At 49.3% G+C, this 22,912-nt stretch overlaps 1 protein-coding gene across 3 annotated transcripts in view; it reads left to right on the plus strand.

Moving 5' to 3' along the window:
* The window catches only part of LOC104299678 (ubiquitin-conjugating enzyme E2 E2), a 229,209-nt gene extending 226,037 nt beyond the window's left edge, over positions 1–3,172 (plus strand). For all 3 annotated transcript variants that reach the window (XM_054161243.1, XM_054161241.1, XM_054161242.1), the window contains one exon: positions 2,907–3,172. In XM_054161243.1, the coding sequence (XP_054017218.1) occupies positions 2,907–3,004 (98 nt within the window). In that variant the 3' untranslated portion in view covers positions 3,005–3,172. The remainder of the gene's footprint in view (positions 1–2,906) is intronic.
* The last annotated feature ends 19,740 nt before the right edge of the window (positions 3,173–22,912 follow it).

The raw sequence follows: 22,912 nt of genomic DNA on the forward strand, positions 1-22,912 counted from the left end.
TTGCTGACCTTGAATGAGTTCTTGTGGGTAAGAAACTAACAGCAGCTCTCTGCTCTTTCTCTTGTCCCATGTGTACAGTGGGGTAGAGGGGGGAGCAGGGAGGAGGGAAGCTATTAGTAGCCCACTGGTTTGTCCAGGGGGGTTCTTGTGTTGGTTATAAATTGTAAATCCACGTAAACCTTGTCTATTTTGTACATATTCATGCATTTCATATTAGATTGAGGTTTGCTTGTAAATACACCTTCATTTTCTTTCCAACTGAGCTGGTCTGGCAAGTTTATGTTGGGAGGAATTTACAACCTACCACACCTGCTGTTTGCACAGAACAAAATCCTTCTGGTGACTCTCTCTGTAGTCCTTTTCCTTGCCTGAAGAGTTAAAGGTAATACACATTCTAGTCTGAACCTCTTCAATGGATCTTAGAGCACTCATGCACTTAGGCCTGAGTCACCTCCTCGTAAAGGTATTAAAGGTCAACGTACAACGTTTGCAGGGCTCAGGCCATGGTGACTTGGTACATCCCAAACACAGTGATACTGCCTTAAGATTCAGGTCACAGATTCTTCCTGAAAGTGCAGGATAGGCATTCAAGGCAAAAGACTTTTTTCATTAGATATTGTTCACTAATATGCAGCAATGTTGACAGTAAACCTGTCAGGGGTGCTGGTGGAGGAGAAGCTCAGCATGAGCCAGCAGGGAGCACTTGCAGCCCAGAGAGCCAACCAGAGCCTGGGCTGCAGCAAGGGAAGTGCAGCCAGCAGGGCCAGGGAGGGGATTCTCCATCTCTGCTCCACTCTGTGTCCAGTTCTGGAGCCTCTGTTACAAGAAGGATCTGGAAGTGCTGGAAGGTGTCCAGAAAAGGGCCATGAGGATGAGCACAGGGCTGGAGCTGCTTTGCTTGTGGAGACAGAGAGTTGGGGTTGTTCAGTCTGGAAAGGAGAAGGCTCCCAGGAGACCTTCTTGTGGCTTTCCAGAATCTACAGGGGGCTACAGGAAAGCTGGGGAGGGACTTTTGAGGGTGTCAGGGAGGGATAGGACTGGGGAGAATGGAGCAAAACTAGAACTGGGGAGATTCAGATTGGATGTGAGGAAGAAGTTCTTCCCCATGAGGGTGGTGAGAGCCTGGCACAGGTTGCCCAGGGAGGTGGTGGAAGCCTCATCCCTGGAGGTGTTTAAGGCCAGGCTGGATGTGGCTGTGAGCAACCTGCTGCAGTGTGAGGTGTCCCTGATTGTGGCAGGGGGGTTGGAACTGGCTGATCCTTGAGCTCCTTTCCAGCCCTGACAATTCTGTGGTTCTATGAGTCTGTGACTTCTGGCTAAACCAACTTATTTCTCCGATCACAAACTCTGATCCTCATCAACAAACAAGCAAAAATGCCACTTTACTTGACTCCTGGCAGGCCTGACAGCTAGTCCCAAGGGTGTCAGTGTTTAATACAAACACCACAGTGATATTACAACTGTCCTGATGAGGGCAAGATTCCTGTTGTTCAGTGGCACCATCTTCAGTCAACTAAAAAGCTGATTGTTAACTGGCTTGCAGAAGAAGTCGTGTTCATCTGTCCTAAGTCAGGAAAAAGATGGCAGCAGTGCTTTAGAACTGGCATTGTAGAAGCTCAGGGAATCTGCTGTTTCAGCAGAAGTACCGAGTGCATGGTGTGCCCCTCTGCCCCAAAACCCACAGAATCTCTAGGCATTTTTCTGCTTTGAACTGAGAATAGAGAAATGTTGTCTGAAAGATGACAATGTTGATTACAATGTTGGAGAAAACCTTCTCTTGCTTTGGTTTATTTAGAGGGCTGATTGGTTTCAATTAGTTGTTTGTGAAGTAATTTGTTGATCCAGACCAAGTCATGCAGCATTCTGGCCATAGGAATGCTTGGAAAGATCACATAAATTAAATACCAGCTCCCAAAGTTGGATTTCACTTTTGTTGCTTTGAAAATAGTATTAGAAGGGCTGTGGTTAGGAGGTGGAGAGAGGTTCTTCTCCCCCTCTACTCTGCCCTGCTGAGGCTGCATCTGGAGTATTGTGTCCAGTTCTGGGCCCCTCAGTTCAGGAAGGACCTCAGGGAACTGCTTGGAAGTGTCCAGCACAGAGCCACAAGATGATGAAGTGGAACATCTTCCTTGTGAGGAGAGCCTGAGGGAGCTGAGGGCTCTGTAGCTTGGAGAGGAGCAGCCTGAGAGGTGACCTCATTCATGTTGATAAAGATGTGCAGGGTGAGTGCCCAGAGGCTGGAGCCAGGCTCTGCTGGGGGATGCCCAATGCCAGCACAAGGGGCAGTGGGGGAAGCTGAGGCAGAGGAAGTTCCATGGAAATAGGAGGAAGAAATTTTTTCCCTGTGAGGGTGACAGAGCCCTGGCACAGGCTGCCCAGGGGGGCTGTGGAGTCTCCCTCTCTGGAGATACTCAAGACCTGGCTGGATCCTGCTCTGTGTGATCTGCTCTGGGTGCTCCTGCTCTGGCAGGGGGGTTGGACTGCATGAGGTTTCAAGCCCCTAACATTCTGTGATTCCTTTAAAAGTATTTTTCAAACACCTTGAGCATGATAACAGAATCTGAGCCCTTCCTCCTCTGAGATGCCAGTATAGGTATTTGTGGGATTTGTCAGATCTCTTTATTCTTACCAACTGAAAGCAACAACTCTAAACAGAGTTACTGGAGCACCTGCTTGTAAGGCAGAGCTTCAGCAAGTTACTTTCTGTGTGTGTTCCTCAGAAATGCTTAGCTAATGGCTGTACCTTCCTTCCCCCTTCAAAATGGAATTAGCATCTGTGGGCACCTTCTTCTTACAGCTAAACCTCCTTCTTCTGACATCAGAGAACTGAAGGGATGTGCAGCTGAGAAGAGAGTCTTTGGTTTTTCCCTTCTTCCACAGCTGATGGTTTGTGTTTTCCTTTGCAGCTGACCCCCTGGTTGGAAGCATTGCCACTCAGTACATGACCAACAGAGCAGAGCACGACAGAATGGCCAGACAGTGGACCAAGAGATACGCCACATAGGAACCTGCTGTAGGATTTCTGGACCTGTGCAAGCACATTCACTAAGTGCATCAATAGCCCTGCCCTTCATTCTTATTTTTTATCCGACTTCCAACCATTTTGTGACAAGAGGTTGCCCTTACTCTTCCTCTGGGTTGTTTGGGTTTTGTTTGTCTCTGTTGTTTGGTTTGGTTTTACTTTTGGTTTGGGGGTTGGTTTTTTTTGTTCTGTTAACCTGAAAGTTGTTTCCCTCACACGTGGACAGGGAATTCCTGGTTACCAGCGCAAAGAATGTTGGATCTGTGCTAGCACAGAGCTTTGTCTCAAAGCTTTCTCTCCATGTGTGTTGGGTTTGTTTGCTTGGGTTGGGTTTTTCCTGTCATGTGGTTTTTCTTTTTGGGGGGTGAAACCAACCCATTCAGAGGTCTCTCTGGTTTCTACTTCACTGTAGTGTCTAGGGTTATTTTTTGTACTGAAGCCCTTTAAGGGTGGGTGCATGCTCCTGGGAACAAGTTTTGTACAAAAGCTTAAAAAACCAGATCAAGAATCACTGTGCATTACTAAAACTGTGTGTATCACTCAGCCTTTGTGTGCCCCACGAGAGGCGACTGCATTGAACAAATTGCCCTGTATTTTCAGTTACTTAGGAAAAAAAGAGAAAAGAAAGGAAAAAAAAAGAAAGGAAAAAAAAAAAGGGGGGGGGGAAGTGCTTGTAAATTTCTTAGGGAGCTGCCACTTTTGACTGTGGATCAGTTGATGTACACTTGTATTATGAAAGCACTCAATAAAACACTGTGGCTGATACATGCACACCTTGCAAGACGGTGCCTCTGCGTTTGTGTGCTACACACGGCCCTCACCAAATACAGCTGCAGGGCAAGCAGCTGCTCTCACACCCAGGCTGTTCCTTTCTCCTCAGCAGCACACTTCTTAACCTAGCATTCTCCACTCTGTGTGTCACAGGAGCACAGGCTGTCAGGGGCTGGAAGGGACCCAAAGAGATCGTCGAGTCCAGCCCTCCTGCCAGAGCAGGACCATAGAAGCTAGCTCAGGTCACAGAGGAATGCATCCAGGGCCATGGAAGTCTCCAGAGAAGGAGACTCTTTCATATACAAACATCTTCCAAGTGTTAAAGCCTTTTTGTCACATGACAGTGCTTGGCTCACAGGGTTGGAAAGGATCTCCAGAGATCATCCAGTCCAACCCCCTGCCAGAGCAGGACCAGAGAATCCAGTGCAGGTCCCACAGGAATGCATCCACACAGGGCTTGAAAGTCTCCAGAGTAGGAAACTCCACAACCTCTCTGGGCAGCCTCTTCCAGGGCTCTGGGACTCTCACAGTGGAGAAGTTCCTCCTCATGTTGAGGTGGAACCTCCTGTGCTGGAGTTTCTATCCATTGCCCCTTGTCCTATCCCAGGGTGCATCTGAGCAGAGCCTGTCCCCTGCCTCCTGACCCCCAGCCCTCAGATATTGATGGACATTTATTAAACCCCCTCTCAGGCTTCTCCAGACTAAGAAGTCTCTTCAGCATCCTTGTAACCCTCTGTTGGACTCTCTCCAGCAGATCCCTGTCCCTCCTGAACTGGGAAGCCCAGAACTTGATGCAGTATTCCAGCTGTGGCCTCACCAGGGCAGAGTAGAGGGGGAGGAGAACCTCCCTAGATCCCACTCCCAGGTCTTCATCCTGAGGGCTGCTCTCCAGTAGATCACCTCCCAGCCTGTACTGCTGCAGCTATTGGGAAGCCTCATGCTGCATCTTTGATCCTGTGTCTTCACTGTATCCATTTTGTTGCCTTTAAAATAGTTGGCTATAAAAACAGCCTTGCAGTGGAAGCAGAATGTTGATGATGATTTTGTGCAGCCAGCCTCCTTTGGCCTTGCTGTGAGCTCTTTCATTGTAAACCCCAAAAATCATAAAAAATGAAGGTTTTGCTGGGAAAAGGGAGCCCTCTGCACCAAGCACTCCCAGCACATTCAATGGCAAGGATATTTCTATTCAGATTTGACCTTCAGGCTAATTTTAGCTATGCAGTCCTAGGAGGAGAACTTCTGCTTGGCTAAGGAAATGTGTGGGCGTTGTGATTTAGCAAATACAAACTGGGATGCTGCTAGCTGAACCTTCTTTGTGTTACTGTGCACACTGGAAGCCTCCTGGCTTGCAGAATTAAACACTGTATACACTGCTTGCCTGACCTCCTCTCTCCTCACCTCTTCTGTTTAAAGCATAGCTTACCTTAGAGAAGATGCATTGCAACAGAGGCAGGGTGAGCATGCAGGGAGACCCAATCCCCACTACCCTCCAACCCAGCCCCACTCTCCTGCAACGTGAAGCAGCCAAGCTGACCCCACAGGACCTCTGCAAGCACTGCACTGCTCAGCATGGATTTTCTCTCAGCCATTGGCTAATAACTACGAGGATGATTAGGGGCCTGGAGCATGTGCCTTGTGAGGAGAGGCTGAGGGACCTGGGGCAGCTCAGTCTGGAAAAGACTGAGAGGGGATTTAATAAATATCTATCAATATCTGAGGGCTGGGGGTCAGGAGGCAGGGGACAGGCTCTGCTCAGCTGCACCCTGGGATAGGACAAGGGCAATGGATAGAAACTCCAGCACAGGAGGTTCCACCTCCACATGAGGAAGAACTTCTTCACTGTGAGGGTCCCAGAGCACTGGAAGAGGCTGCCCAGAGAGGTTGTGGAGTCTCCTTCTCTGGAGCCTTTCCAGCCCCATCTGGATGTGTTCCTGTGGGACCTGCACTGGATTCTCTGGTCCTGCTTTGGCAGGGGGGTTGGACTTGATGATCTTTGGAGGTCCCTTCCAAACCCTGACATCCTGTGAGCCTGTGAACTTCACAGACACAATGCTTGAATCTACCAGCGAGTTGTCCTCTGTGTGACATCTACATTGAGTTTGTTTATGATGCTACATAACCACAACTCCAAGAACCACATGGATTTCAGAGAAATAACCAGCCTGTTTGGATCAAAGCAAATGGAGAGTCTTCTGGTGTCTGCAGGAGCCCAGCTGTGCATACTTCTGAGGCCAAGAGATCCTAAATATAGATGTGAAAGAACAATAACAACAGTTCAAAAATACAACCAAACTCCAACCCAAGGCTTGGTGAGACCTCACCTGGAACATTGCATCCAGTCCTGGGCTCCCCAGTTCAGGAGGGACAGGGATCTGCTGGAGAGAGTCCGAGGTAAGGCTGCAAGGATGCTGAAGGGGCTGCAGCACTGCCTGGGGAGGAGAGGCTGAGAGCCCTGGGGCTGTTTGTTCTGGAGAGGAGAAAGCTGAGAGGGGATTTAATAAATGACTATCAATATCTGAGGGCTGGGGGTCAGGAGGCAGGGGACAGGCTCTGCTCAGCTGCACCCTGGGATAGGACAAGGGGCAATGGATGGAAACTCCAGCACAGGAGGTTCCACCTGAAGATGAGGAGGAACTTCATCACTGTGAGGGTCCCAGAGCAGTGGAAGAGGCTGCCCAGAGAGGTTGTGGAGTCTCCTCTAGAGCCTTTCCAGACCCACCTGGATGTGTTCCTGTGTGACCTGTGCTGGATTCTATGGTCCTGCTTTGGCAGAGGGGTTGGACTTGATGATCTCTGGAGGTCCCTTCCAACCCCTAATACCCTGTGAGCCTGTGATGCTGTGACTTCTCTGAGCCAGAACACCTTCTCAGGACAACTGCTACACCTGCTACTCTTGGAAGTGGCTTCCAGCATACAACTCCCCATGAACTGCCTCCATGTCTGAGGGAAATCTTCCTGCTGTAAACATGCACCAAAGAGGTCATTTCAAAGCAGATTTAAAGGAGCTGTGCCTTGGCAGTGGAGCTACTGCATTACTTCTCCCATCTGTTGAAGAGGGAACTGCCATGAAAGGTCTGTATCCCCTGAGACAGCAATTAATGGGCAGTTTCAGATTCCTTATGAGTCACTTTAAGTCCCTGCCTCTCTGCAGCCTTTATTTACTTGCAGCTGAGCAGAATGCAGGTACATTTTCAACATGCTTGGAAAAGAAATCTTTCATTCCTACTACTTTTCTCTTCTTTTTTTTTCCTCTCCTGAAAATCCAAAGCCCTTACAGACAGAAGAGCCTGTAGTATCTCTGATGAAGATGTATCTGAAAGACAAGCTGAGGCAGCTTGGGGGGGATCACAGAATCCTTAATAAATGCCTATTCTCAGTTCATCAGCTCTCACTTGCTTTTCTTACCCATCAAAAGCTGCACAGCTTGAATTTGCAGGTGGGTTGCCCTCTGTGTGAAGCTGAACAGTTGCTTTGTCCTAGATAATATAAAGCTGCTGCCTGAAGAGCCACAGGAATCTCAAAGAAATAATCAGAGAGGATCAACCCACAACTGATGAAAGCAGCTGTGGAGTTTTCCGGCATCTGCAGGAGCCAAGTTTTTGCAAGTCTGGCCATAAAACCTTCTCCTCTGTTTACAAATCTCCTCCATTCCCTCCCAAGTGACTTTTTCCTTCATCTGCTAAACCTGTGAGATATGCAGCACCATTTGAAACCTGCTGCTGTCGCTGAGAAGAAGTGAGCCATCCTCGGAGAATCCAGCCTGCCAGGGCAGCTCCTGTGAACAGTAATGGGCTGTCCCCAAATCTAGAGAACGCTGCATGTTGTTCTGTCTCCCCTTTGTTCTTTACACCCTCTGCAAGTGTAGCTGACTCCTGCTTCCCTTTTTAGGACAAATCATCTTTCTAACTTCTTCTAGATGCTGAAGTCCAACATTCTGCCCTTCCACAGCTGATGATGAGGTTCATTCTGGTAGCTTGCACATAATGAAGCCTTCGGTAGCCTACATTTGTCCTAGAAGAGCGTGTGAAGGCCATCACTTCAGCAAACCTCTGCAGCTTTTCAGGGACAGGTGGATACTAAAGCTGGGGTTTGTTCTTTAAAGACATCTTGACAGCTTTTTGGGTTCCATTGCAGAGTGCTTGCATGGCTCAGGTTGGACATGAGGAGCTATTTCTTCCCTGGAAGGATCGTCAGTGCCTGGAACGGGCTGCCCAGGGCAGCGGTGGAGTCCCCACCCCTGGAGGGGTTTCAGGGCTGTGGAGATGTGGTGCTGAGGGACATGACCTGGAGGTGACCTGGCAGTGCTGGGTCAATGGTTGGGCTGGGTGATCTTAAGATCTTTTCCAATCAAAGCATTCTATGATTCTCTCAAGTGAATAGTATTTCATTTCCACCAATAGCAGCTGTCTGTCCCTCTCCTATAGCTGTTGAGTGCAAGTCATGAGCAGAAATCAGGGAATCCAAACTTCATGTACCTGTTCACAAATGATTGAAGCGGCCTTCACACCCCCCTGGCCAGCTGCCCAGGTGATTTGCCTCTCCAGACCACTGCAGGACAACATAGCTTAAATGAAGGTAGCCCAAACCATCCTCTGCATTTCCACAGACAGCATTTCCAGACTGCTCCAGGAGGCAGCTTTAGCATCTTACAACCCTTTTGATTGCGTGTGTTGTGGGTGACTGCAGCCAAACACTTACAGGCCACTAAAACCAGCTGCTGTGCCATGAATGAGGAAGGAATAATTCCTTTTGAAAGCTCTTTGCTCAGGTTGTCCTGCTGTGAGCTGCAGATGGATGCACAGTCGAAGCCCATGTCCAGACAATGGGCAGCAGCTCACAGATCTTTATCCCTGCTACGCTGAGTGGAGATACCAGGTAAGAATAAAGCACCAGAGGTGTCAGGCTCCAGAAGCCCCAAAATGGGGGCTCTCTTCAAGGCCTTGAAGCTGGACAGGAGCAGGCAGGGTGAGCTTGCAGCACAGAAGGCAAATCACAGCCTGGGCTGCATCCAAAGCAGCATTGCCAGCAGGTCCAGAGAGGTCCAGACTTTGCTCTGCTCTGGGGAGACCTCACCTGGAGTGCTGTGTACAGGTCTGGAGCCCTCAGTGTTGGATGGATATGGACCTGATGGAGAGGGTCCAGGGGAGGGCCATCATCAGGGGGTTGGAGCAGCTCTGCTCCAAGGACAGGCTGAGGGAGCTGGGGGTGTTCAGCTTGGAGAAGAGGAGGCTCCATTGAGACCTAATAGCAGCCTGCCAGTACCTGAAGGAGGCTACAGGAAGGCTGCAGAGAGACTGTTTGCAAAGGTCTGCAGTGCCAGGATGAGACACAAACTAGAGAAGAGTTTTAAACTAGAGCAGAGCAGATTTAGATTGGATGTAAGGAACAAGTTCTTCACTATGAGGGTGGTGGAGCACTGGAACAGTTTACCCAGGGAGCTGTTTGAAGCTCCTTCCCTGGAGATATTCAAGATGAGGCTGGACAAGGCCCTGGGCAGCCTGATCCAGCTGGGGATGTCCCTGCTGATCAAGGGAGGTCAGAGTGGATGAGCTCTGGAAGTGCCTTCAGGCCTGGACCATTCTGTGGTTCTATGAATCCAAACCCCTTGCTAAGGTCACCAACACACCAAACATGGGAGCAACCCCTGGCCCAGGCTCCTTGCCACCACAGTGTACTGACAGCTCTGAGGAAGGGAAAGCCCACTCCAGTGCCTGAGATCGATGGCACCTCTGTGAAAAGAGAAATGATACCTGCTGTATTCTCCTTTCTGTGAAAGAGCAGCCAAGTGAGGGACTTCTGAGGGTGTCAGGGAGTGATAGGAATGGGAGGAATGGAGCAAAACTGGAAGTGGGGAGATTCAGACTGGATGTTAGGAAGAAGTTCTTCCCCATGAGGGTGATGAGACACTGGCACAGGCTGCCCAGGGAGGTGGTGGAAGCCTCATCCCTGGAGGTTTTGCAGGCCAGGCTGGATGTGGCTCTGGGCAACCTGCTGTGGTGTGAGGCGTCCCTGCTTGTGGCAGGGGCTTGGAACTGGCTGATCCGTGAGGTCCCTTCCAACCTGACAATACCACAATCCTCTTATGTATTGTTCACCACTACCTCTTGCTGCAGATTTTCAAAGAAATCCTTCCAGAAATCTACTTAGAATTTCAATCCCTGTAGCAAAGCCTCGAAGAATAATCAAAACCTGCTCTGTCATATCAAGGTAATCTAATCAGAGAGGCTCACTGAATTATTTATCTACTTACATTTTGATGATCATTAAATAATTGATAGGCTTAAAGAAATAATCTCTTCTTTTTGTATTTCATAATCCACATCCTCAAATCCTGTGGTTTATCACTCTGCACCTTTGCCTTTTTATCTACCTAAAATAAATACAGATTTTAATAACTTTAATTAATAGTTTCCTGTTGAAAGAAGGAGCCCAGTGCTTCCTGGACTTCTTTTCTCTTCAAGCCCCATAACCCTGTTTGTATTTTCATTTCCTCTCAGTTAGTGGAAAAGATTGAACAGAATCTTCAAACAGAAAATGACAGCAGTCACTTGAGCCCAGCTAACATGCTGTCTGGATCTGTTAGGTCTATTGATTCTGTCTGATTTCCAAAGGATGGCTCTGAAAGTCTGGAGCAGAAGGACAAGATATGCAGCCAAAGCCTAAGAAGAATATTTTAATAATAATAATAGCACCAACAGAAATAAATCCTGCCCTGGTGCTAGGGATCTCCTCCAGCAACGTATCCGTGCTCCACCAGCCCCCTTAGGTCAAAACAAAGAAGGAAAGACCCATAACCGGGGGGGGAATATCACCAACTCTTTATTAAATCACTGGGAGAAAGTAAAATCCATTCAAGTGAATTACAGACCCCAGATGTCAGGGGTAGGAAGGGGCCTCTGGAGATCATCGAGTGCAAGCCCTGCCAGAGCAGGGCCAGAGGATCCAGCACAGGTCTCACAGGAGTGGTCTTGAAAGTCAAGACCAGATGGGGCTGGAAAGTCTCCAGAGAAGGAGACTCCACAGCCTCTCTGGGCAGCCTGCTCCAGTGCTCTGGGACCCTCACATGAATGAAGTTCCTCCTCATGTGGAGGTGGAACCTCCTGTGCTGGAGTTTCTATCCATTGCCCCTTGTCCTATCCCAGGGTGCAGCTGAGCAGAGCCTGTCCCCTCCCTCCTGACCCCCAGCCCTCAGATATTGCTAGACATTTATTGAATCCCCTCTCAGCCTTCTCCTCTCCAGACAGAACATCCCCAGGGCTCTCAGCCTCTCCTCCCCAGGCAGTGCTCCAGTCCCTTCAGCATCCTTGTAGCCCTCCCTTGGACTCTCTCCAGCAGATCCCTGTCCCTCCTGAACTGGGGAGCCCAGAACTGGATGCAATATCCCAGGTGAGGTCTCACCAGGGCAGAGTAGAGGGGGAGGAGAACCTCCCTGGATCTGCTGGACACACTGCTCTGAATGCCCCCCAGGATCCCATTGGCCTTCTTGGCCCCCAGGGCACATTGCTGTCCCATGCAGAACTTGTTGTCCACCAGCACTCCCAGCTCCTTCTCCACAGGGCTGCTCTCCAGCTCGGGAAGAGGCAAGGTGCTATCTCATGCCTGAGATGTCTTCCCTTACTTCCCAGAGGAGATCTCACAGTGCTCCACTGTGTCAGAGCAGGGTCCTGTCCACAGGACTCCAGAGTCTCAAGGGACCTGGCCCATGGCTGAATTCATGCCCTGTGAGTTACATCTGTGCAACTGCCCATGATCCTCTAAGTTCAGCACAGGAAGTTTTTGTTCAGCATCAAGAACTTTCATATGGTACCTAGTTTTGCCTGGGGGGGAAGTGGCCAAGTGGAGGTCAGTGACAAGTCCCTCAGGGATCAGTCCTGGCACCAGGCTTGTTTAACATCTGTGTGGGTGCCATGGACAGTGGCACTGAGTGCACCCTCAGCAAGTTTGCTGATGACACCAAGCTGTGTGGTGCAGCAGACAGGCTGGAGGGAAGGGATCCATCCAGAGGGACCTGGACAGGCTGCAGAGCTGGGGCCAAGCCAACCTCATGAGGATCAACCAGACCAAGTGTAAGGTCCTGCAGCTGGGTCAGGGCAATCCCAGGCACTGCTATAGGCTGGGCAGGGACTGGCTTGAGACCAGCCCTGAAGAAAAGAACTTGGGGGTGCTGGTGGAGAAGAAGCTCAACAGGAGCCAGCAGGGAGCACTTGCAGCCCAGAAAGTCAACCAGAGCCTGGGCTGCAGCAAGAGAAGTGTGGCCAGAGGGCCAGGGAGGTGATTCTCCCCCTCTGCTCCACTCTGCTGAGACCACACCTGGAGCACTGCATCCAGTTCTGGAGCTTCTGTTACAGGAAGGATCTGGAGGTGCTGGAAGGTGTCCAGAGAAGGGCCACAAGGATGAGCAGAGGGCTGGAGCTGCTCTGCTTATGGAGACAGAGAGTTGGGGCTGTTCAGTCTGGAAAAGAGAAGGCTCCCAGGAGACCTTCTTGTGGCCTTCCAGTATCTGAAGGGGGCTACAAGAAAGCTGGGGAGGGACTTTTGAGGGTGTCAGGGAGTGATAGGACTGGGGGGGATGGAGCAAAAGTAGAAATGGGCAGATTCAGATTGGATGTTAGGAAGAAGTTCTTCCCCATGAGGGTGGTGAGAGCCTGGCACAGGTTGCCCAGGGAGGTGGTGGAAGCCTCATCCCTGGAGGTTTTTCAGGCCAGGCTGGATGTGGCTGTGAGCAACCTGATGCGGTGTGAGGTGTCCCTGCTTGTGGCAGGGGTTGGAAGTAGATGATCCTTGAGGTCCCTTTCAGCCCTAACACGTCTATGACTCTATGGCATCAGCAGGCTTTTGTATCAAATCTATTGTAAAAACCAGCAGGGGAAAAAAGTCAGATAACTGCTCCTCTGTGTCACTGATCTGCTGCCTATTTACACTGCAAATATCTCCATTTACATATTCACTGTACTGCTTGCAGCTGTATGAGATCTCTGTGATGAGCCTGCTTCAGGTGGCTCAATGACTTTTCTCCAGGATATTGTTTTTCCTTCATACTTGTTGGGGTTTGAAGCATTTTGCCTGTTGAACTGCTCTTCCCTCAGTACAGGCCTGCTTCAATCTCATGGTAGGGCTTAAAAACAAGTAGTCCTCCATGGATTTGCCACTCAAATGTTGCAGCACTGAGAAATCTGAATAGAAACCACCACATAACCCTCAATGAAATTGCCCCTCAGGAATTTGTTTTTATTGTCTCAGATGACAGAAAAAAGCCCCAAGCCCCAGTAAGCACTCTGAGAAGTAAATGCAGCTCAGTGCCAGCAGCCAGAGGTGGCATTAGTAGCATAAGCAGAGAGAGGCTTTGATGTGCCACCTGCTGTTCTCAGCCAGATCCTGGTGCGCTGAGCAGCTCTCTTCTGCCAGGAGGGAGGAACCTAGCAGTGGAGGAGGGAGCTGCTGAGGGTTTTGGTGGCCTGTCCTCAAAGGCTGATGGCCACCACAGGCAAGTAGCTGAGGTGTGAGCTGGAGGGGGAGTAGGCAGGGGGTGGAAACATGTGCTGACCGCATCAGCCCTAGGAATCTAGTGAGAAAAGCTGGGTACTGGAGCAAGAGTTAGAGCCAGGGCATGTAGGACTTCTAGTGGTGGTTAAGGAGAGCTGCCTAATGGCAACAACTTTAGCTTCTTTAAGCTTTTTGTGATTAAATATGTGCTTGTTCTTCCCAGGTTGTCTCCCATTAGACTGTGTCCTTTGGATGTGTTTCTGGGACTGTCACCAGGGGTTGTGGACTTGCATGCCTGTGCTGGAGGAGAGGTAACTTTAGCCATTCAGGAGTTGTTGCAGCTGCCTAGCTGCTGGGGGACCTCCTCTTGTGGAGAGGTGGATGCAGTCTGGGGCACCAGGTTTGCCCAACCTGCTGTGGGTACTAATGCTGCTGGCCTTCAGGTGGAGTGCTGCCAGAAATCATACTGTCACAGCCTTGGAGGTGTATACATCGTTAATGCTAACTGTGCCCTTTCCCTTCCTGACAAGCCTCAGGCACACAAACGGGACACTTGGGATAAAATGAGCTACAGCATCTTCTCAGGCAACTTGTGGAATGCACTGAGAGCTTCCAGACCAAGCAGTAAAAGCCAACAAAGTGAGGCAGGTGATGATATAGTATTAAAATGGAACATTTGCACACCCTCAGCAGAGGATAGGGCCCAGGTCTGGGCTCCCCAGTTCAAGAGCCAAGAAGGGCATCAACAAAACCTCCACGCTGGACTTCTGGAGGGCAGACTTCAGATTACTTAAGGAACTAGCTCAGAAGGGACCTTGGGAAACAGCCCTTAAATACAAAGGGGTCCAGGAGGGCTAGACCTCCTTCAAGACAGAAATCTGGAAGGCTCAGGAGCAGGCTGTGCCCATGTGCTGGAAGATGAGCCAGTGAGGTAGATGGCCTGGATGGGCAATGAGCTTCTGAATGAATTAAGGGGGAATAAGAAGGGTGTATCATCTTTGGAAAGAAGGAGAGCTAACCCATGAAATGTTTAAGGATGTTGCTAGGTCATGAAGGACAAAAATTGGAGAGGCAAAAGCCCATTTAGAGCTTAGACTGGCACTGCTGTGAGGGACAACAGAAAGTGCTTTTATAAATGTATGAATGGCAAGAGGAGGGCAAGGAGAGCCTCCACTCCTCGGTGGACACAGAGGGGAACGTAGGGACAAGAGGTGAGGAAAAGGCAGAGATACTTAATGCCTTCTGTCCCTCAATTTTCAATAGCAGGATAGGTTGTCTTCTAGACAACTGGCCTCCTGAGCTGGCAGATGAAGACAGGGAGCAGTATAGTCCCCCTGCAATCGGGGAGGAAGCAGTCAGAGACCTGCTGAGACACTTGGATCCCCACAAGTCCATAGGACCAGGGGGGGATCTGTCCTAGGGTAATGAGAGAGGTCCCTTCCAACCTCTGATGTTCTGTGATTTTGTGGTCTCTGGCCTTGGAACACCTATCACACCAGTGTGACCTTCCTGCTCTTGAGGAATGGATTCATTCCCATTCTTTCTCTCCATATGCTTCATACACAGTGATTCAGGCATTGCTCAGAACCATACTGCTGTCAAAGCTGATGAGAATTAACTGAAGCTCAGTGAAAATAACAAACTTGGAGGCTTTACTTTTACTCTTGGTAAAGTCAAAGTTTTTTCACTTGTTTAAGCCTTTGCAAGGTGAGGGAGTGAACCAGTTAGTACAAATCTTGATGTAACTCTGGGTAGCTCAGATGTCACTCAGCCTTTTCATGGCTGACCTCTTGAGTTTTACCCAAAGTTGTGGAGAGAAAAAAGAAGTGGTCCTGATGCTAAGCAGTGAGGAGTCTCCTTGGCCCTCCCTAGTGAAAATAGCCAGGAAGTCCCTGGGAGGCTGAGCCCCAGCTGTTCATGTCTGCCAAAAGGCAAGTCAAAACATGCCTTTGGCCTGGAGCAACGGGCTCTGGGGGAAATCTCTTAGAGACAAGAATTAAACCTAAATTTCCCCATCCCTTACGCATGGCACTTTTTTTTCCTGTCAAAAGACTTGCTTTTTTCTCTTCAGCAAGGGCTTCTGGCTTGCCCTATGATAAACAGCAGTTTTCTTTCCATTTAACTGAAACACTTTTGTCTGCTAGGATGACATCCAATCTCTCTTTAAGTGTCTTGGGAGTCACAGCTCATTAGCCCCCGAGGCACAGTGGTCAGGCTGAAATACTACAGAAAAAACAACCCGAGGAGAACAAGTTGTGAAGAGATTTCATCAGTTCATAATATGTGTGAGCATGTAGATTTTCTGAAGGGAAAAAAGGAGAGATAGAGAGAAAGAGAAGAGGAAGAGAGGAAGAGAAGAGGAAGAGAGGAAGAGAAGAAGAGAGGAAGAGAGAAAGAGAGGAAGAAAGAAAGGAAGAAAGAAAGAGAGAGAGAAAGAGAGAAAGAAAGTGAGAAAGACAGAAAGAGAGAGAGAAAGAAAGAAAAGGAAGGAAGGAAGGAAGGAAGGAAGGAAGGAAGGAAGGAAGGAAGGAAGGAAGGAAGGAAGGAAGGAAGGAAGGAAGGAAGGGAGAAAGGGAGAAAGAAAGAGAGAAAGAGAGAAAGAAAGAGAGAAAGAGAGAAAGAAAGAGAGAAAGAGAGAGAAAGAAAGAAAGAAAGAAAGAAAGAAAGAAAAGAAAGAAAGAAAGAAAGAAAGAAAGAAAGAAAGAAAGAAAGAAAGAAAGAAAGAAAGAAAGAAAGAAAGAAAGAAAGAAAGAAAGAAAGAAAGAAAGAAAGAGAGAAAGAAAGAAAGAAAGAAAGAAAGAAAGAAAGAAAGAAAGAGAGAGAGAAGCCCCCAAACCCGAAGAATGCAAAATGATGTACTCTGGGAAAGGGAAAAGATCATCGGTTCCAGCGCTGATGTCGCAGCCCTTGCAGAGGTTCAAGCCTGGACTCCGGCTTTGGTGTCAGCCCTGCAGGGACCCCCTCTGTCCTCTTCCTGCCAGCAGCCACCCGGCAGACCTGCTCCGGCCTGTCTGTTCTGCCTCTCCCTGCCCTGGCCACGCCGCTTTGTGCAACGCCTCAGTTTCAAGCAGCGAGGGCTTGGGTTTGGGTATCTAAGCTTCTCCACAAGATTGCTTGTCCTTTTGTTCTGTCATTCAATGAACCCAGGGCTTTTACTGCCTCTTCCATCATTATTTTGCTTTGCCAGATGTTTTGGGGACTGTTTCACAGCGCTGGTTAGCCTGAAGCTGACTTGCCAAGGCCCTGAGAAGTCTGCATGCTCTGGCGGAGCACACCACTTCCTCTGCTCATTTCCTTCCCTTTACCACATTGTCAGAGGTTGTAATATATGATAATGCACATGAGGCATCCTTTCTATTTATAGCTAGAGAGAGCTATGTATGAAGTGTGGAAGAGCCAGTGCGACATGATGTATGCAGCAAACCTCATTACAGATGAGCACTTACGCTCCTGTTGAAGAGTCTGTCTGGTACATGGACACTGAGGGAAGAGCTATCCTGTCAGAAAGCTCAGCTCTCCTCCTGCTTGTGGGGCTTTGCTTCTTTTCTCACCCTCCCTGTCCCCATCATCCCCATCCCCCCCTCCCCACCCCCACTCCACCCACCCCTGGCTTTTACATTTATTTTTGTTAGTTTCTGGCTACACCAATGCCTTTGAATTTCCTTTGAAGTGATCTATAGCTCTTCCTACAAGATCTGACTTAATCCTTGGTATTCTCTGGTGAGACCCCACCTGGAGCACTGTTCTGGAGCCTCTGTTACAGGAAGGATCAGGAGGTGCTGGAAGGTGTCCAGAGAAGGGCCACGAGGATGAGCAGAGGGCTGGAGCTGCTCTCCTGTGCAGGCAGACTGAGAGGGTTGGGGCTGTTCAGTCTGGAGAAGGCTCCCAGGAGACCTAATTGTGGCCTTCCAGTATCTGAAGGGGGCTCCAAGAAAGCTGGGGAGGGACTTCTGAGGGTGTCAGGGAGTGATAGGACTGGGGGGGATGGAGCAAAACTAGAAATGGGTAGATTCAGATTGGATGTTAGGAAGAAGTTCTTCCCCATGAGGGTGGTGAGACACTGGCACAGGTTGCCCAGGGAGGTGGTGGAAGCCTCATCCCTGGAGGTTTTTCAGGCCAGGCTGGATATGGCTGTGAGCAACCTGATGTAGTGTGAGGTGTCCCTGGCCATGGCAGGGGGGTTGGAACTGGCTGAGCCTTGAGGTCCCTTCCAACCCTAACAATTCTATGATTCTTTCTGGCATTACCCTGCTCCAAACAGAGTCAAAGAGCTTTTAGCAGAAACCTCTTAGCAAGAGGCACCCTTCCCAGAAGAGGGCTATTAGAATGACTGGGCAGGAGCAGCCAAAGCTGCTGGAGCCTGCCCAGGGAAGCATGGCTATAGATTGGCTCCAGGCCACAGCAAGTGCCTTGCTCCCTTCATTTTTAAAGCTTTGTGCTCATTTCTGCAGCCACGGCCTTAGGGTACCAGCGACTCAAACACAGGCAGAAGCCTGAGGGTACAGCTGGACACCACCACTGAGCTGATCTAATGGCTCCCTGGAAAAGGGAGCAGCCCTTCTCACCACCAGACATGCATTGCCATGCTGGTAAAGATGCTATTTTCCTGTTTACACCCAGTGGTCATTAATTTACATTCTACCACTCTTCTACTCGAGATCTGTGGAACATTTCCCTAGGCACAGCCTAAAGCTTCCACACAGAATAGGGATAGGAATAAATAAGTGTGGCAGAGGTGGGGGCAGCCAGGACCACAGCAATGAGTTGCCAGATTTCTGAACCTCACGGTGCCACCCTGCCTCAAGTGAGCAGTTCCACCCCTTTCTTTACACTGGCTCTAGTCTGATGCTGTGATGAGTCACTCTGGCATGCTAAATTGGGAGGGAAAGGCTGGTGTTTGGGGTGGTGACGCCGTGTGTGTCTGGCTCGCACTTCCAAATGGCTCAGAGCAGGGTTAGATGAGCATGAGAGCTGGCATAAGGAAAGAGACAGGGAACGTGCAGCCAGGAGTGGGAAGGTGCCTGGAATTGAGGCAGACAGCAATTAAATTGGTCTAAGCTGTTGTTTTGTGGCAGCCTCAGCCAATTTTAGGGGCAGTGTAAGCCCAAGTGCAAGGACACAGTTAAGTACTCTACTAAATGAAAGCATTTTCCTGAGTAAGGCTAAATGTGCATATTGCATAGCTGTTATTCTTGAGTTCACAAATACTCCCGTGGAATGCTCTTAAATGTTGTGCTTGTGTATAGCCCAGGAGGCAGAGGAAGAAGTTCTTTCCCATGAGGGTGGTGAGACACTGGCACAGGTTCCCCAGGGAGGTGGTCAAAGCATCTCATCTCTCATGACAGTGTGGACTGATTTCTTGGTGCATCATAGAATCATTAGGGGTGGCAAACACCTCAGAGATCATCAAGTCCAACCTATTACCCAATACCTCATGATTAACTGAACCATGGCTCCAAGTGCCACGTCCAATCCCCTCTTGAACACCTCCAGGGATGGGGGCTCCACCACCTCCCTGGGCAGCACATTCCAGTGGCCAACAACTCTTTCTGTGAAGAACTTTCTCCTCCCCTCAAGCCTAAACTTCCCCTGGCACAGCTTGAGACTGTGTCCTCTTGTTCTGTGTTCTCTTGTTCTGATGTACAGATGGATGGCCACAGATCCTTTGTGTTGTTATGGAACATGCCAAAGACCTCAGCAGAACAGCACCGAGTACTTTCTCCCAGTCACCAAGGTGAGGCAAAGACGGGAGCATTGTACCTTGTATCATTTCATCTAGTTTCCATCCAAAGAACAGTCACTCTCTCCTTACACAGGGCCCCAGTACCAGCAGGAATGGCCTCAGGGACTGCCAGGACATTTTGCCCTGGAATCCACTGGCTCGCAGAAGCTGCTAAACATGATTTGCTAAACACAGAATCACAGAATGGGCTGGGCTGGAAGGGACCTCCAAAGCCTCAACCACCTCCCTGGGCAACCTGCTCCAGTGTTCCACCACCCTCATAGTGAAGAACAACTTCCTGACATCCAATCTAAATCTGCTCTGCTCTAGTTTGAAGCCATTGCCCCTTGTCCTGTCACTGCAGGCCTTTGCAAACAGTCTCTCTGCAGCCTTCCTGCAGCCTCCTTCAGGTACTGGCAGGCTGCTATGAGGTCTCCCCAGAGTCTCCTCTCCTCCATGCTGAACACCCCCAGCTCCCTCAGCCTGTCCTTGTAGCAGAGCTGCTCCAACCCCCTGATCATTTTCATGGCCTTCCTCTGGACCCTCTCCATCAGGTCCATGTCCTTCCTCTATTGAGGGCTCCAGGTGAGGTCTCCCCAGAGCAGAGCAAAGTGGCAGAATCACCTCTCTGGATCTGCTGGCAATGCTGCTTTGGATGCAGCCCAGGATGGCCTTCTGTGCTGCAAGCCCCCAAACTAAACACTGGTAAAGGAAGCAACAGTGTCTGAGATGTTTCATTTAGGGGCTGATTAAAATTAAAAGGAGTAGGAAAGTTTTGGTGCTTTCAGTATGAGGCCATCAGCCCAGGTTCTGCCACATCTTATGGACAAGATGCAGGAGACCAGAGCTGCATGCACCAGCCCTGGGCAGAGACATTTGGAGCATTTGGGGCAGCAGGAGGAACAAAAGGAATTCTTTGTCTGACTAGTCACAAATACATTCCATACATCTCTCCTTTCAGTATCCTACAACTGATCACATCAAGCTGTAACGAGGGGTGGTGTGGACAGGCAGGTAAGCAGTGCAGTCACAGGGATCTCACCCCACAGCTCATTACATCGAGATCCTGCTGCATGCGCTGTGTTGGCACCCCGGGTCTCGCTTTACTCTTCACCCCATCTTCCCCATGGCAGCTGCACACAGGTATTGATTCTTCTCCTCATTAATCAGAAGAATTTTGAAGAAAAAAGAAGAGTCTCATTTCCTATCTATCCTTTCCCTTTGTTCTTTAACTTACAAACATCTTTATTTTGAGCCTTTCCTCTTTCCTGCCTCCTTCATGAGGCACCGTTCAAGGACTGCTACTTATTTGGTAGAGCTATGTGACTCACAAAGCCTCTGTGGAGTTTTGCTTGGTAAAGCATTAAGATGAGAGTAAAAAGGGAGGGAGGAGGGCTCTCTGCTTTTCCATGGGACTGTCAGTGCTGCAGTTTGATCAAACTCCAGGTAAAAGGATTCAGTTGTCTGGGGTGGAGTGGGGAAACCTGTACTGTTACATCTCCAGGGTTGAGATGTTTTAATGAAAGGAAGTGCACCTGTCCAGGGAACAGATCCAGCTCCTCCTTCTCCAGCCTCCGAACCTTGAATCATCCTCACAGCCCTGTTGTGCAGCACTAAGATGCTCCTTGCTTCGCTTCATGCCTTATCCTCAGATAAGGAAAGAAGGCAAGGGAGGCAGAGGCCTGGCAGAACCCAGATGCAAGGCAAGAAGGTTTACAACAGAGCAGATGGAAGCTTGGTGTCTAAGCAAGCTGCAGCAGCTCTGCATGCTGAGTGGAGAATGTTCTACTTTGCCAGCAAAATGATTGTGAAACAGAGAGGCCTACCATCTACTTAGGATTTCACTGCCTGAATCAAAGACACCTGGAAGATTCTCCTTCCTGGAAGATCCTCCTTCCTCTTGGATCCAGAGTCTGTATGTATTTTGTGCTCAGAGTGGTCTTGCAAAGCATCCTCACATAGGTGGAGGAAAGGCTGAAGCACAGGAAGGGGCTGGGTCTGCTGAACAGCCTCACACAGTGATCACCAAGGGGCTTGCAGGGGTCTGTGAAACTCTAACACCTACAAAACTACTTAAATCAATTGAAATGGTAGTTAAACCTGGGAAGCTTAAAGCTCCTTTGGATTTTAAACTCTGCTGTGCTGTGTTTTAGGTGCTGAGATGCTAGTTCTAAATATGGGCTTTCATTTCAAGTCCAGCACCCAAGGCTGATGAATTGCCACCAGCCTGGCATTATTTGGCTTTGCTTCATTTTTTTTCTTAAGTTCTCTTCATGTTTTTCCATCTCCCCCTTTCAATGAATCTTTATGACTGTGAAGGGTTTGGGCTGAGCTGGAGTTACTTTTCCTCAAAGCACCTCACAGCACCAAAGTGCTGTGCTTTGCAGTGCTGGAGCTGAGTTTTGATAAGCCAGCAGTGGTTTGGCCGCTGCTGAGCCAGGCACCCAGGCTGTGCGTTTCCAGTAGCTCCCTGGCCCAAAGAGTATGCTGAGGTGACACAGCTGGGCCAGCTGACCCAGGCTGGCCAAAGGGCTGTTGCTCGAGGTGAAGCTACCATCACGCAGCCTTCTGAAGGGAGAGTGTAGCCAGGTGGGGGTTGGTCTCTTCTCCCAGGCAACCAGCAACAGAACAAGAGGACACAGTCTCAAGCTGTGCCAGGGGAGGTTCAGGCTGGATGTTAGGAAGAAATTCTTCATAGAAAGAGATTTGCTATTGGAATGTGCTGCCCAGGGAGGTGGTGGAGTCACCATCCCTGGAGGTGTTTAAAAAGAGCCTGGATGAGGCACTTGGTGCCATGGTTTAGTTGATCAGATGGTGTTGGGTGCTAGGTTGGACTGGATGATCTCGAAGGCCTTTTCCAACCTGGTTAATTCTGTAACTCCAGCACAGCGTGGTCGGAAGTGGTTTGAATATGCTGAGGCTCAAAGGGAAATGCTGCCCAGTGCTTGATGCACACTTGTTTGTAATTCAAGGTTAAAGAAACAGTGAAAGCAAGATGTACAGAGTGGCCCCTCTTGAGAATGCATCTAGGAGGTGAAAGGAGAGAGATTCCTCCCTAGAATCCCCTAAAACTATGCACATAGGCTTCTCCCTGTTGTCAGTTCCTTTTGCTGATGAGATGTGGAGGTTTTATACAGTGGTGCAAAATGGAAATCTATTGCAGGAGGGAAGAGTGCTGCAGTCCCAGAGGGACTCTTATGTTCAAAACAAAATACAACAATGGAGTTAATTAGCATTGCATGGTTCACAGAATCCCCTTGAGGGGGTCTTTCTCTGCTCTAAATCATCACTTGTATGTGAGATGGAAAGCTCCCATGGAGCAGGCCCCTTCCACAAACTTTTAATAGATACTGCCACGGTTTTTCATCATTTACCATTGGCTTTGAGAAAGGTAACAGCTGAGCCAGGGCTATTCAGCTGCATTAACCAGCTGCATATTAATACAGAAACACTCTCCTGCTCCTCCTTTCTGCCTGCAAATCTCCCCTGTGCCCCTCACATATTAACTCTTTCCTGCCACACTTTTCTCAGCTACTGTGACACAGATGCTTAGGCAGAGGGTTTGTAAAGACAGACAATCAGCAAGGGAGGACCTCACAACCTGAAGGGAGGTTGTAAACAGGTGGGGTTTGGTGTCTTCTCCCAGGCAACCAGCACCAGAACAAGTGGACACAGTCTCAAGCTGCACCAGGGGAGGTTTAGGCTGGAGGTTAGGAAGAAATTCTTCACGGAGAGAGTGATTGCCCATTGGAATGTGCTGCCCAGGGAGGTGGTGGAGTCACCTTCACTGGAGGTGTTTAGGAGACTTGACAGGGTGCTTGATGCCATGGGTTAGTTGATTAGGTGGTGTTGGATGATAGGTTGGACACGATGATCTTGAAAGTCTCTTCCAACCTGGTCTATTCTATTCTATT

This window comes from Dryobates pubescens, chromosome 4 (genome assembly GCF_014839835.1).
Source record: "Dryobates pubescens isolate bDryPub1 chromosome 4, bDryPub1.pri, whole genome shotgun sequence".
NCBI classification, from domain to species: Eukaryota; Metazoa; Chordata; class Aves; order Piciformes; family Picidae; genus Dryobates; species Dryobates pubescens.